General features: G+C 39.7%; 1 protein-coding gene across 1 annotated transcript in view; it reads left to right on the top strand.

Moving 5' to 3' along the window:
* Positions 1-16,503, top strand: part of ZNF704 (zinc finger protein 704) — a 273,034-nt gene that overhangs the window by 243,650 nt on the left and 12,881 nt on the right. Inside the window, exon 8 of the mRNA XM_053558995.1 lies at positions 11,387-11,484. Within this exon, the coding sequence (XP_053414970.1) occupies positions 11,387-11,484 (98 nt within the window). The remainder of the gene's footprint in view (positions 1-11,386; positions 11,485-16,503) is intronic.

Genomic DNA, 16,503 nt, shown 5'->3' with positions numbered 1-16,503 from the left:
ACCTTAGAGAGTTGTGTTGTTCAAACAGTGCCTAAATATGTGGCTAACGTGATGGAGAACTTACTGCTACCTTTCATGTGTCCTATTACTATAAAACAAGGGTCAGAGAAAGTGGAGTCTCTCTATTTAGGATTAATTCATGTAACACAAATGTCCTTAGAACATGGGAGAGATTAGCCACAGTTCTTGCAGAATATAATAGTTTAGGTGTGACCTCAGAAGACTTTAAAGACCTCCAATCAGTAGACAAATTATGGACACATAGCCCAATAATTTTATTTATCAATAATATAGGATACTTTGGAAGTATTTGCTATGCTTCCTAGGCTCAGCGCCTGTAGCTTAAGTGGCTAAGGCACCATCCACATACACCTGAGCTGGCAGATTCAAATCTAGCCCAGGCCTGCCAAACAACAATGACAACTACAACCGAAAAATAGCCGGGCTTTGTGCCAGGTGCCTGTAGTCCCAGCTACTTGGGAATCTGGGGCAAGAGAATCACTTAAGCACAGAGTTTGAGGTTGCTGTGAGCTGTGACACCACGGCACTCTACCCAGGGTGACAGCTTGAGGTGCTATGTCAATAATAATAATAATAATACTTTCTACAGCTTTACTTTGGGCCACACATTATTTCCATTAATTATGTGGGAAGATGGAAGAGTGGAAAGAACAGGCATTAGCATCATTCAGAAGTAAGTTCCTAGGCCAGCTGGTATCAGACAGCTATGTTCAAATCCTGGGTCCACTATGTACTAACTATGTGGCCTGCACAATGTGCTTCTCAATTTTCTCATCTATAAAATGGAAATTATGGGTATGATAGGGTTGTTGTGAAGATTTAATTAGATAACATACATTCGGCTTATTTAGCAAGCTCTCAGTAAGTTACTGCTAGGTCTACTTTTACCTCTGGGATGCCATGCAGGCCACCTCCCAGTTTATTTATCTGTAAGATATAGCTATAGATCACTTACTTTACAGGCTTGCTGTGAGAATTAAAAGAGGTAAAGTTTAACCTAGTTGTCCATCTTTCACATTTGTTAAACACTGAATAAGTGGTAGTTCCCCACCCTAGTCACTTCCTTGGTTTCTCTACCTTCATCCCCAACTAAAATAAAAAGCTAAAAGGATTGTCTTGCTATTAAGCCTCAAGACATATTGAGCCCCACACAGAACAAAGCCACATACCAAAGTAGGAAGTAGCTCTTCTCCCTGTTGTTGTTATACCCTGTGGAAACCAAAGTCTGTTGTGGAATGAGGAGGGGGCTGCATATATAATGTGCATGCCCAGAATCCCAGAGTTAAGAGAGACAAAAGCAGGAATAAAGGCTGTGGAGGGAATCATTCCTGTCATAGGACCATGCTATGCTTTGAATGTATCCCCCAAAGTTCATGTGTTGGAAACTTAATCCCCAATACATCAGCATTGGGAGGTGAGACCTTTAAGAAATGATATGGTCAATGATCTTGAATGGATTAACATCATTATTGCAGAAGTGTATTTGTTAAAACAAAATGCCCTTGCCAGAAGGAGCTCCTCAATTTTGGACTTCTCAGCCTCCAAAACTGTAAGAAACAAAGTCCTGTTTATCATAAATTACCCAGTCTCAGATACTCTGTTATAGCAGGACAAAATGGACCAAACCAGTCCATATTCCTCAAACTCTGCTCATGAATTTGAAAAGCCTATTCCTCATGCCCCCACCTCCCAAACCTGCCACTTCTCCAGTTTTTCCATCTCAGTAGATGGTACCACTCTCCCCCCAGCCACTAAGCCAGAACCTAGGACTCCTCTTTGACTCCTCCTGACTCATCTTTTATTCATCTCACAATTGTCCATCCACAAGCTGTGCCCTCTAAAGAACAGAATCCAACCCCTTCCCATGACCACCATCCTGGTTGAAACCACTGGTATATTTCTGCCTGGATTCTTGCAAAAGCCTCTTAACTCGTCTGTAGGACTTCTTTATAGGCTGCCTTCTATCCATTCCACAAAGAACCAAAGTGATCTGTTAAAAGCATTAATCCAATGTCTCATTTTTTTTAACTCTCTAGTGGCTACCCATTGCCCTTGGAATAATCCTCCCCCCTTCTCCAGAATGCCCTGTGGATAAAAGGTAACCTCCTTGGGAGGCCTTCTCAGCACCTAAAATAAAAAAGTGTACTCTCCTTTGTATACCTATACCCTATTTTATTTCTTTTAGGTAGGTATCACTAAAATGATCTCAACCATGTTTCTATTTATGGTAAGTCACCCCATTAAAAGGTAAGCTCCTCAAAGGCAGAGACTTTATTTTGTTCCTATCTGTATCCTCAGACTCTAGAACAATGCCTGGTGCATAGTAAGTACTTATAAGTATGTAGAGCATCCAATAAGCTTGCATCACCTATGTACAAGGACTATGGCAACTTTGTACAGTCTAGAACCTTCCACATTATCCCCAGCTGATAGAAGTAGTCACTGTTCTGCCAACTAAACTTCAATTCTCTGATTAAATAAGGCAGTATTCTTGGCATTGTACAAGGTCTACAGTAATTTTTAAATTTTTTTTTTTATAAACTTTTTTTTTTTATTGTTGGGGATTCATTGAGGGTACAATAAGCCAGGTTACACTGATTGCAATTGTTAGGTAAAGTCCCTCTTGCAATCATGTCTTGCCCCCATAAAGTGTGACACACACCAAGGCCCCACTCTCCTCCCTCCTTCCCTCTTTCTGTTCCCCCCCCATAACCATAATTGTCATTAATTGTCCTCATATCAAAATTGAGTACATAGGATTCATGCTTCTCCATTCTTGTGATGCTTTACTAAGAATAATGTCTTCCACTTCCATCCAGGTTAATACGAAGGATATAAAGTCTCCATTTTTTTTAATGGCTGAATAGTATTCCATGGGTACATATACCACAGCTTGTTAATCCATTCCTGGGTTGGTGGGCATTTAGGCTGTTTCCACATTTTGGCGATTGTAAATTGAGCTGCAATAAACAGTCTAGTACAAGTGTCCTTATGATAAAAGGATTTCTTTCCTTCTGGGTAGATGCCCAGTAATGGGATTGCAGGATCAAATGGGAGGTCTAGGTTGAATGCTTTGATGTTTCTCCATACTTCCTTCCAGAAAGGTTGTACTAGTTTGCAGTCCCACCAGCAGTGTAAAAGTGTTCCCTTCTCTCCACATCCACGCCAACATTTGCAGTTTTGAGATTTAGTGATGTGGGCCATTCTCACTGGGGTTAGATGATATCTCAGGGTTGTTTTGATTTGCATTTCTCTAATATATAAAGATGATGAACATTTTTTCATGTGTTTGTTAGCCAATCGTCTATCGCCTTTACAGAAAGTTCTATTCATGTCTCTTGCCCATTGATATATGGGATTGTTGGCTTTTTTCATGTGGATTAATTTGAGTTCTCTATAGATCCTAGTTATCAAGCTTTTGTCTGATTGAAAATATGCAAATATCCTTTCCCATTGTGTAGGTTGTCTCTTTGCTTTGGTTATTGTCTCCTTAGCTGTACAGAAGCTTTTCAGTTTAATGAAGTCCCATTTGTTTACTTTTGTTGTTGTTGCAATTGCCATGGCAGTCTTCTTCATGAAGTCTTTCCCCAGGCCAATATCTTCCAGTGTTTTTCCTATGCTTTCTTGGAGGATTTTTATTGTTTCATGCCTTAAATTTAAGTCCTTTATCCATCTTGAATCAAATTTTGTGAGTGGGGAAAGGTGTGGGTCCAGTTTCAGTCTTTTACATGTAGACATCCAGTTCTCCCAACACCATTTATTGAATAGGGAGTCTTTCCCCCAAGGTATGTTCTTGTTTGGTTTATCAAAGATTAGGTGGTTGTAAGATGTTAGTTTCATTTCTTGGTTTTCAATTCGATTCCAAGTGTCTATGTCTCTGTTTTTGTGCCAGTACCATGCTGTTTTGAGCACTATGGCTTTGTAGTACAGACTAAAATCTGGTATGTTGATGCTCCCAGCTTTATTTTTGTTACAGAGAACTGCCTTAGCTATACAGGATTGTTTCCGGTTCCATACAAACCGGAACAAACAATACAAACATTTTGTATTGTTTCCATACAAAACGCAGAATCATTTTTTCCAAATCTTGAAAGTACGATGTTGGTATTTTGATAGGAATGGCACTGAATAGGTAGATTGCTTTGGGAAGTAGAGACATTTTAACAATGTTGATTCTTCCCATCCATGAGCATGGTATGTTCTTCCATTTGTTAGTATCCTCTGCTATTTCCTTTCTGAGGATTTCATAGTTTTCTTTATAGAGGTCCTTCATGTCCTTCGTTAGGTATATTCCTAGGTATTTCATTTTCTTTGAAACTATGGTGAAGGGAGTTGTGTCCTTAATTAGCTTCTCATCTTGACTGTTATTGGTGTACACAAAGGCTACTGACTTGTGGACATTGATTTTATATCCTGAAACATTACTGTATTTTTTGATGACTTGTAGGAGTCTTGTGGTTGAGTCTTTGGGGTTCTCTAAGTATAATATCATGTCGTCAGCAAAGAAGGAGAGTTTGACCTCCTCTGCTCCCATTTGGATTCCCTTTATTTCTTTGTCTTGCCTAATTGTATTGGCTAGAACTTCCAGCACTACGTTGAATAGTAAAGGTGACAGAGGACAACCTTGTCTGGTTCCAGTTCTAAGAGGAAAAGCTTTCAGTTTTACTCCATTCAGTAAAATATTGGCTGTGGGTTTGTCATAGATAGCTTCAATCAGTTGAAGAAATGTGCCACCTATGCCTATACTCTTCAGTATTCTAATTAGAAAAGGATGCTGGATTTTATCAAATGCTTTTTCTGCGTCTATTGAGAGGATCATATGATCTTTATATTTGCCTCTGTTAATATGGTGGATAACGTTTATGGACTTGCGTATGTTAAACCAGCCTTGCATCCCTGGGATGAAGCCTACTTGATCATGATGAATGACTTTTTTGATGATAAGCTGTAATCTATTGGCTAGGATTTTGTTGAGAATTTTTCCATCTACATTTATGAGTGAGATTGGTCTCAAATTCTCCTTTTTGTTTGGGTCTTTTCCTGTTTTTGGTATCAGGGTGATGTTTGCTTCATAGAATGTGTTGAGGAAGATTCCTTCTTACTCAATTTTTTGGAATAATTTTTGCAGTACAGGAATAAGCTCTTCCTTGAAGGTTTGATAGAATTCTGGACTGAAGCCATCTGGACCAGGGCATTTTTTGGTTGGAAGATTTTTTATTGTTTCTTTGATCTTGGTGCTTGAAATTGGTCTGTTCAGGAGCTCTATTTCTTCCTGGCTGAGTCTAGGGAGAGGGTGTCTTTCCAAATATTGATCCATTTCCTTCACATTGTCAAATTTCTGGGCGTAGAATTTCTGGTAGTATTCAGAGATGATCTCTTGTATCTCTGTGGGATCAGTTGTTATTTCCCCTTTATCATTTCTGATTGAGGTTACTAGAGATTTTACTTTTCTATTCCTCGTTAGTCTGGCCAATGGTTTATCTATTTTATTTATTTTTTCAAAAAACCAACTTCTTGTTTCATTAATTTTCTGAATGATTCTTTTGTTTTCAATTTCATTGATCTCTGATTTGATTTTGGATATTTCTTTTCTTCTACTGAGTTTAGGCTTAGATTGTTCTTCTTTTTCCAATTCCATAAGATCTCTTGTGAGATTGTTGATGTGCTCTCTTTCTGTTTTTCGAATGTAGGCATCTAAAGCAATGAATTTTCCTCTCAAAACTGCTTTTGCAGTATCCCACAGGTTTTGGTAGCTTGTGTCTTCATTGTTGTTATGCTCAAGGAAGTGAATGATTTCCTGTTTTATTTCTTCTTGCACCCATCTGTTATTCAACAGAAGATTGTTTAATTTCCATGCCTTTGGGTGGGGTTGAGCATTTTTGTTAGAGTTGAGTTCCAACTTTAGTGCCTTATGGTCTGAGAAGATACAAGGTAAAATTTCAATTCTTTTGATTCTGTTGATATTTGTTTTGTGTCCTAGGATATGATCAATTTTGGAGAATGTTCCATGGGGTGATGAGAAGAGTGTATATTCTTTATCTTTGGGATGGAGTGTTCTATATGCGTCTATCAAGCACAGTTGTTCTAGGGTCTCATTTAAATCTCTTATATCCTTGTTTAATTTCTGTTTAGAGGATCTGTCCAGCTCTGTAAGAGGAGTGTTAAGGTCCCCTGTTATGATGGTATTATCAGATATCATATTGCTCAGACTGAGTAAGGTCTGTTTCAAGAATCTGGGAGCATTCAAATTGGGTGCATAAATATTTAGAATTGAAATGTCTTCTTGTTGTATTTTTCCCTTGACCAATATAAAGTGACCATCTTTGTCTTTTTTGACTTTAGTTGCTTTAAATCCACATGTATCTGAAAATAAGATTGCAACTCCTCTTTTCTTCTGAATTCCATTTGCCTGAAAAATTGTCTTCCAAGCCTTGACTCGGAGCTTTAATTTGTCTTTTGAAGCCAGATGTGTTTCTTGCAGACAGCAAATGGATGGCTTGTGTTTTTTAATCCAGTCAACCAATCTATGTCTCTTCAGTGGGGAATTCAAGCCATTAACATTTACTGAGATAATTGATAAGTGTGGTAGTATTCTATTCGTCTTATTTTGTGAGTCCATTGCTTAGTTTTATCTTTTGCATCAGTGTGGAGGTTAGGTTCTGTCCTTTAATTTCTGAGTTCTTACTTTGCTGCTGATCCATTGTGGTGGTCAGTGTGCAGAACAGGTTGAAGTATTTCCTGTAGGGCTGGTCTTGTTGTGGCAAATTTCTTCAATGTTTGTATTGAGGAAATGATTGGATTTCTCCATCAATTTTGAAGCTTAGCTTAGCAGGGTACAGAATTCTGGGCTGGAAATTGTTCTGTTTAAGTAGATTAAAGGTAGATGACCATTGTCTTCTTGCTTTGAAAGTTTCATTAGAGAAGCCTGCGGTCACTCTGATGGATTTGCCCCTGTAGGTCAACTGGCGCTTACTCCTGGCAGCTTGCAGAATCTTTTCTTTTGTCTTGACTTTGGACAGGTTCATCACAATGTGTCTTGGAGAAGCTCGGTTAGAGTTGAGGCGACCTGGGGTCCGATAGCCCTCTGAAAGCACTGTGTCAGAATCTTTGGTGATATTTGGGAAATTTTCTTTTATAATATTCTCTAGTATGGCTTCCATTCCTCTGGGGCATTCTTCTTCCCCTTCTGGAATTCCTATAACTCGTATGTTGGAACGCTTCATAAAGTCCCATAATTCTGACAGGGAACGTTCTGCTTTCTCTCTCTTCTTTTCTGCCTCTTTTACTATCTGAGTTATCTCAAAAACTTTGTCTTCTACCTCTGAAATTCTTTCTTCTGCATTGTATAACCTGTTGCTGATACTTTCCATTGCATCTTTAAGTTCCCTAATTGACTGTTTCAGTTCCTTCAGCTCTGCTATATCCTTTTTATATTCTTCATATCGTTCATTTCTTATTTGATTCTGTTTTTGAATTTCCTTTTGGTTATTTTCCACTTTATTAGCAGTTTCCTTCATTGTTTCCATCATTTCTTTCATTGTTTGCAACATGTGTATTCTAAATTCCCTTTCTGTCATTCCTAACGTTTCTGTATAGGTGGACTCCTCTGCAGTAGCTACCTCATGGTCCCTTGGCGGGGTTGTTCTGGACTGGTTCTTCATGTTGCCTGGAGTTTTCTGCTGATTCTTCCTCATGAGTGATTTCTTTTATCTGTTTCCTTGCTCTAAGTTTCCTTTCACTTCCTCTTGCTCTTTAAGTTCTCGTGCCTGTGGACTAAGGGTTACAGGACCAGAAGGGTGAGAAGGTTGAAGAGCAAAAAAGGGATGAAAGAAAGGAGGACTGAGTGATAAGAAAAAAAAAGAAAAATAGAGAAAGGAGAGGGGGTGGGTAAAAGGAATATTGACAAAAAGAAGAGAGGCACAGAAAGAGGGAGATGGAGCAATATAGGTGTACAGTACAGTACTTTGATACAACCTTCAAAAAAAAAACCACCTTCTGGGGGTGCCAAGTTGGGTGGTTCCCTTGAGGTCAGCAGCTCTTTGCTAACCTGATCAGACACAGTACCCCACCTCCACCAAGTAGAGAGGAAAGACAAAAATGCTATAAATCAAACCAAAACAAGCAAACAGAAAACTTTATGGGATAAAATTGGGTGGAAAACCAAATAATAGCGGTAGAAACCCTAACAAAAATGAAGTTCTAATTATTGAAATAGGCAGCAATGGGAAATATAATTAAACTAGAAAAATTGAGAAAGAAAGAGGATCTGTATAGAAAAGGTTGAACTTAAAAAACAAAATAACAATGTACAACATCAAAATAAACGAGAAAACAACCAAACCAAAAAAAAAAAAACACAACCAAAAACAAAGCAGTATGTATATGTTATTGAATATTGTCTGGGCAACACGTGGTCTTCTGGGGTATGAGGTGTTAATCACAGTTCTGATACGACTGGAGGCTGCTAGTTTCTCAAACCCCAGCAGGTAGACACCCTAAATCTCTCTTCAGCCCACTAAAAAGGCTCTTTGAACTTGTTCACTTGCTGAGCAGAAGCTTTCCCAGGGAAGTGCTTGTCGCTGGAGTCACTGCTGAAGTGGCTATCCACTTACCCTGTGTGCCAAAACTGGTCTCCCTCTGCCCCCGAGGGTTAGGGATTGCAAGGCGGCTCAGACCCCACCCTTAGGCTACTTGGTCGCTGGGTTACCAGCTCCCATCCAATTCTAGCTCTGCGACCCTGTGGGAGGAGCTTGCCGGGGCAGATCGCTCACAATGGCTGCCTGTGACCCAGAGCCAAACACTATTAGCTCCGTCTGGCTCAGTGGCTCAGACTAGGGCCCTAGACAAAGGCCAAAGTTCTCCGCACTCCCGCTCAGGCTCTCCCCAAGGCAGTTCAGCTGAGTGCCAGGTCCAAAGACACCAAAACAGTTCACAGGTAAGGCCTTTCTGGTTTGCAGTCTCGCTGCTACTGAACTTACAGTTGCGGGCGGGTTTAGAGGGATTGAACACACACGACCACTTGCCGGTTTTCCACTGTTTTAGTCCTCCTCTTGGGGTCCAGAAGTCTCTCACTGACTCCCTGTATCCTCTCAGGGGTGATGATAGGCAGATCCCAGCAGCCAGAGATGCCTGGAGTCCTATCTCCCCAGACTCACGGTGCCCAGATGCAAGGAAGCTGTTACTCGGCTGCCATCTTGCTCCGCCCCCCATAATTTTTAAATTTTTTAATTTTTACTTTTATTGTCCTGATAATTTAAAACAATTCATCAGTGCATGTTCTAGCTCAACTCTGGTGGCCATGAGCATCTAAGATCTTTGCCTCCTCTAGTTTGCTACTATGCATCCTGTATAAAACTAAGTCCACAGGGGATGAGGCGCCTTCTGCTCTTGTAAGGACCTACGTAATGCAATGAACTTCAAAGCTTTTTTTAAATTCTGCATATTAATTACCTCTGCTGGCCCTTGCTTCACCCAACTTTAGCATAAAGACTCATGGTACAGAATAATTCAGGCTCATAATAACAAAAGTTTAAAATGTTCAATTTTTACTTAACTATGTAATTCTGCAAAAGTCTTAGATCATTTTGTGATGCTAGGACAGAATACTTTTCACTAGATAATTTATGAGATGAAATTTATTGGCCAACAATCTAGAGACTGGGAAGTCCAGTATCAAACTACCAGCATCTAGCAAGCGCCTTGGTGTGTCATCACATGGTAGAAGGTGAGAAATGGTCAGAGGGGGCTGAACTCACCCTTTTATAATGATACCAATCCCACCCATGAGAGAGGAGCCCTCGTGGCCTCATCACCTTGAGGGTCCCACCTCTTAATACTGTTGCAATGGCAATTAAATTTCAACATGAGTTTTGTAAGGGACAGACATTCAAACCATAGCATTAAAATTAATGTCTGGGAAAACACTGATGTACATTTGTTTACGTTGATAGAAAAGAGAGTACTAGTTCCCTGCTAGAGAAAGTCAATGCTATGAGTATGCCTCAGGAATGCTCCATGACTAGTAATTGGCAATGCTATTTGTACACCCACATTGGCTACTAGGTGACTAAGATTTTATATTTATTAAAGGTCTGCTAGCCCACATATGACAATACTGTTTAATTACTTGACACATCATTTTTCTTCTGTTACAAAATTTTGTTTGCAGCTTTTAAGAATTCCAAGAGTTGGGCGGCGCCTGTGGCTCAGTCGGTAAGGCGCCGGCCCCATATACCGAGGGTAGCGGGTTCAAACCCGGCCCCGGCCAAAGTGCAACCAAAAAATAGCCGGGCGTTGTGGCGGGCGCCTGTAGTCCCAGCTACTCAGGAGGCTGAGGCAAGAGAATCGCGTAAGCCCAAGAGTTGTAGGTTGCTGTGAGCTGTGTGAGGCCACGGCACTCTACCAGAGGGCCATAAAGTGAGACTCTGTCTCTACAAAAAAAAAAAAAGAATTCCAAGAGTTGTGAAGATACTTAGTTTTGTGAGAGCAGGTGATGCAAAGGGACCAAATCAGTAATCTAGGAAGGATCAATTACAACAGAGGCCCTCCTGATGTTATGCCTGAGAAGCAGAGTGTACCAGCGTTAAATATACACTCTGGAGTCAGGGAGAACTGCAGGCCAGCCCTGGCTCTGCCATTGCTCAAGCCATGATCTTAACCCTCCTCTGCCTTGGTTTACTTATCTATAAAGAGGGAATGATAACAGTGGTTGTGTGGGGTCATTGTGAAAATTAAAGGGATTGTCAGCATACCTGGCACATGGTGAGTTCCTAGCAACTGTTCCATGGATGGCATCACATTCTTGATTTGCTCAGGCTCTTTGCCTCTTGCATTTATTCCTCTTTGGACCCCAGAATCTGCTATAGAGATGTCTTAATACATGAATCCATGGACTTAGTGGCTGTAATTGATTTAACAGAGAAAACAGAAGGCCTAGGCCCACATTGTGTCGTCATCACTGATTAGCTATATAATCTTAAATGAATCTCTTTTCCTCTCTAGGTAGTTTATATCTTCTAAGAAGGAAATCATAAGACTTGCCCTACTTGACAGAGTTCATGAGGATGAAATGAAATTGTAAAAATGCTTTAAGGTTTAAAATATGATTCAAGTGAAAATGTGATTATTATGGGCAACTTGGCATGCTAGATATGAAATAACAGACTTTTCAAATATTGGCTGTTGATGGATCTTTTCTATTTGGGAATGCATCTAAATTCTGCCCTATTCATACTACATGTGATCTCTGTGAAGAAAGCATTTTGTCTTCTAATAGTCAAGGACCACTGGCCACATAGCAAAGGCTAAATAAATGCGTGGGGTGGAGAGCCCAGCCCATTAACTTTGTTTTCCATGTATTTACCAGGTGTCACCAACACATCATCATCCAGTGAGCATGGGAGAACAGAGACAGCACAGCCACACAATCCTGTCCTCCCCACCCAGGGGCACCGTCAGCCTAAGGTATGAATGCTTGAAACTCCACACACCTCACCACAGGAAAATTAACAGTAAGACACAAAAAGAACAAAGAGAAACCAGAGTGATGATCCTCCATAAAATTTATCCACAATCAATAGATAGGTAAAAGAAAGGGGGTTTCATTAACTATTAATGAAGATTTGTTAGGTGATTTCTTGAGGGAGGTAGTAATGGTTTACAGTTAAGTTTTGTGTAGGATACATAATAGCAATTCTTAGGGCTACTTAGAATCATGTTGTATTAATTTTTGTATTAAATGAGCTACAACATACAGTTTTTAGTACAGATCAAGCACAATCTGCCCAGGAGAACACAGTAGTCCCCTTTAATCTGTGATTTCTCTTTTTGTAGTTTCAGTCACCCATGGTCAATCACAGTTCAAAAATATTAAGGGAAGATCCTGGAAATAAACAATTCATAGGTTTTAAATTGCATGCCACTTTGAGTAGCATGTTAAGATCTCAGGCACCATCCTGTGCTTTTCTGCACTGGGCATGAATCTTTCCTTTGTCCTGCATATCCCCACTGTCTGTGCTTCCCGCTCATTAGTCATTTAGCCATCAGATCACTGTCATAGTATTACCATGCTTGTGTTTAAGCCACCCTTATTTTGCTTAATAACGGCTTCAAAGAGATACTACAAATACATTCCTACAAGAGGGAAATTGATTGCATTAGATACCCACATCCAAAAAAACAGGAAGAGCGCACTTCAACAACCTAATGAATCATCTCAAGAAACTGGAAAAGAGCAATCCAATCCCAAAACTAGCAGAAGAGAAATAACCAAAATTAGATCAGAAATAAATTAAAAACAAAAAAATCACTCACAAAATTAACAAAACAGAAAGTTGGTTCTTTGAAACAATGATCAAATTCAATAAACCTTTCACCAGATTAACTATAAACAGAAAAGATCTCTAATAACCTCGATCAGAAACAAGAAAGGGGAAGTAACAGATACCATCGTGATATAAGAAATCACCTTTGATTAATACAAAATAATTCTATGCCCAGAAATTTGAAAATGTAAAGGAAATGGACCAATACCTGGAATCACACCCCTTCCCTAGACTTAACGAAGAAGAAATAGATACCTTGAACAGGCCAATATCCAGCACTGAAATTGCAACAATAAAAAAGCTCCCAACAACAAAATTAAAAAGTCCTGGACCAAATAGCTTCACACCAGAATTCTATCAAACCTTCAAAAGAAAGCTTGTGCCTTTACTGCAGAATTCTTCCAAAACATTGAGAAGGTAGGAACCTTACCCAGCATGTTCTGTGAAGCAACTGTCATCCTGATTCCAAAACCAGAAAAGGACCCAACAAAAAAGGACAACTTCAGACCAATTTCACTAATGAATGTAGATGCAAAAATATTCAATAAAATCCTAGCAAACAGAATACAGCTGTACATTTAAAAAATTAAACATCATGATCAAGTGGGCTTTATCCCAGGGATGCAGGGATTAATTTAACATACACAAATCCATAAATGTAATCTATGACATCAATAGAAGCAAAAACAAAGACCATATGATTATCTCAAGAGATGAAGAAAAAGCATTCAATAAAATCTGGCATCATTTTCTGATAAGAACACTTATGAAATTAGGCATAGATGGGACATTTCTTAAGCTGATTGAAGCCATCTATGACAAACCCACAGCCCATATCATACCAAAGAGTAAAACTGAAAGCATTTCCACTTAGAACTGACAACAGACAAGGATATCCGCTGTTGCCACTACCATTCAACATAGTGCTGGAAGTTTTAGCCAGTGCAGTCAGGCAAGAGAAGGACATCAAGGACATCCAAATGGGGAGAAAGGAGGTCAAACGCTTGCTCTTTGCTGATGATATGATTTTTTTTTTTTGTGGTTTTTGGCCGCGGCTGGGTTTGAACCTACCACCTCCACATATGGGACCTGGCGCCCTACTCCTTGAGCCACAGGCGCCACCCATGATGATATGATTTTATGTGTAGAAAACCGTAGAGACTCAAACCATGAGACTCCTAGAAGTGATCAAGAAGTACTGTAATGTCTCAGGATATAAAATCATTGTCCGCCAATCAATAGCCTTCATATGTGCCAATAAAAATCAAGCCAAGAATCAAATCAAAGACACAATACCCTTCACAGTAGCTTCAAAGAAAATGAAATACTTAGGAGCATACCTAACAAAAGAGGTGAAGAACCTCTAAAAAAAGAAATAGCAGAAGACAAACAAATGGAAAAACATGCTATGGTTTTGGCTGGGAAGAATCAACATTGTTCAAATGTCTGCCATCCAAAGCAATCTACAAATTCAATGCAATCCCCATTAAGATACCAATGCCATACTTTGAAGAACTGGAAAAAATAGCTCTTCATTTTGTATGGAACCAGAAAAAAAAAAAACCATACAGCCAAGGCTATTCTTAGTAATAAAAACAAAGCCAGAGGCATCATTCTACCAGACTTCAGGTTATATTACAAGTCCACACAGTGATCAAAACAACATAGTATTAGCATAAAAATAGAGATAGAGACATATGGAACAGAAGAGAAGACCTAGAGATAAAACCAGCCTCATATCGCCATCTGATCTTCAATAAACTAAACAAAAGCATATACTGGAGAAAAGAATCCCTATTCAATAAATGGGTCTGGGAGACTGAAACTAGCCTGCACCTTTCACTACTTACAAAATTAATTCACAATGGATAAAAGATTTAAATACATGACATGAAATGATAAAAAAAAAAAAAAATTTTAGAAGAAAATATGGGGGAAACTCTTGATACCAGCCCGGGGAAACATTTGTGAAGAAGACTCCATTGGCAATTGCAGCAACAACAAAAATAAGTAATTGGGACTTAGGCTAAAAAGTTTCTGTACAGCTAAGGACACAACAATTAATGCAAACAGACAACTTTCGGAGTGGGAAAAGATGTTTGAATGTTACAAATCTAACAAAGGGATGACCAAAATATGTAGAGAACTCAATCAACAAGAAAAGAGCAAACAATCTCATTTATCGTTGGACAAGAGACATGAACCAAACCTTCTCCAAAGAAGACAGACAAATGACTAAGAAACATGAAAAAGTGCTCATTGTCCCTAATCATCAGAGAAATGCAAATCAAAACCACCTTGAGATATCACCTAACTCCAGTGAGAATAGCCTCCATTACAAAATCCCAAAGCTGCAGATGCTGTGATAGTTGTGGAGAGAAGGGAATACTTTTACACTGTTGGTGGGATTGCAGACTACTACAACCTCTTTGGAAAGAGAAGACTCCTCAAAAGAACTAAAAGTAGATCTTCTGTTTGACCCTTGCAATCCCAATACTAATTATTTCCCAGAAGAAAAAAAATAATTTTACCATAAGGACATTTGTGCTTAAATGTTTATCTTAATTCAATTCACAATTACCAAGATGAGGAATCAACCCAAGTGTCCATGAACCCATGAATGGATTAATAAACTGTGGTATCTGTATACCACGGAATACTGTTCAGCTGTAAAAAAGACGGAGACGTTACATCTTTTGTATTAACGTGGATGGAATTGAACATTGCTCTTATTAAAGTGAATCAAGAATGGAAAAGCAAGTATCCAATGCACTCAATACTAATATGAAGCCAGTAGATGAACAACTACACACCCTCATGAGAGAAAAACGTAATTCCAGTGGGGAGGAGAGAAGAAGGGAATTGGTAAGCTTTCTAATGGTCACAATGTAAGGTATAGGGCACACCTCCTGGGTAAAGAGCTGAACTACAACTTAGACTTTACCTAGCAGACACAATGTAACCACATTATCTGTACCTTCACATTAATCTGAAATTTTAAAAAATAATAGTGGTGCTAAAGAGCAAGAATAGTAATGTTAGCAATGCATACCAAAGACGGGACTTTCTTCAACCAAAGAGGAGTTATAAAGTGCTTCCTTTAAATGAAAAGATGAACGTTCTTGACCAAATATATTGGAAAGAAAAAAATTTGTATGCTGAATTTGCTAAGATCTGTAATAAAAATGAATCTTTTATCTATGAAATTGTGAAGGAAAAAAATTTGTGAAAAGTATACATGTGTGTACACACACACACACACGCACACACACATATATATACACATAGAGTTCGGTACTTATCCAAGGTCTTTAGCATCCACTGGAGGTCTTAGAACCTCCCCCTAGAAATTTGAGAAGGGTGCCCTTAAAAGTACATACAATAGGCTCGGCGCCTGTAGCTCAAGCAGCTAAGGCACCAGCCACATACACCAGAGCTGGCGGGTTCGAATCCAGCCCAGGCCCACCAAACAACAATGATGGCTGCAACCAAAAAATACCTGGGCATTGTGGCAGACGCCTATAGTCCGAGATATTTGGGAGGCAGAGGCAGGAGAATCACTTGAGCCCAGGAGCCCAGGAGAATCACTTGAGCCCAGGTTGCTGTGAGCTGTGATGCCACGGCACTCTGCCTAGGGTGACAGCTTGAGACTCTGTCTCAAAAAAAAAAAAAGAAAAGAAAGTATATACAAAAAAAAGAAAGTACATACAATAGAAACATACATTAGTGACCACCTCCCTACATTGACCACCTCCTTAAGAGGACCTAAATTTCGGGCAGCGCCTATGGCTCAGTTCGTAAGGCGCCAGCCTCATATACCGAGGGTGGCAGGTTCAAACCCAGCCCTGGCCAAACTGCAACCAAAAAATAGCCGGGCATTGTGGCAGGCGCCTGTAGTCCCAGCTACTGGGGAGGCTGAGGCAAGAGAATCGCTTAAGCCCAGGAGTGGGAGGTTGCTGTGAACTGTGTGAGGCCACGGCACTCTACCGAGGGCGGTACAGTGAGACTCTGTCTCTACAAAAAAAAAGAAAAGAGGACCTAAATTTCATAGGCTGGATGTGCACCACACCTACAGGCCTGGTTTCTTGTGTTGACCACCTCCATATGTTGAGCAGTTTGTTACCACTGTGGCCAACTTACACAGGTTCTACTGTATTAA

The sequence above is a fragment of the Nycticebus coucang genome, chromosome 13 (assembly GCF_027406575.1).
Source record: "Nycticebus coucang isolate mNycCou1 chromosome 13, mNycCou1.pri, whole genome shotgun sequence".
NCBI lineage: Eukaryota > Metazoa > Chordata > Mammalia > Primates > Lorisidae > Nycticebus > Nycticebus coucang.
The sequence above is the reverse complement of the archived record's forward strand: the minus strand, read 5'-3'. Positions and strand labels throughout refer to the sequence as shown.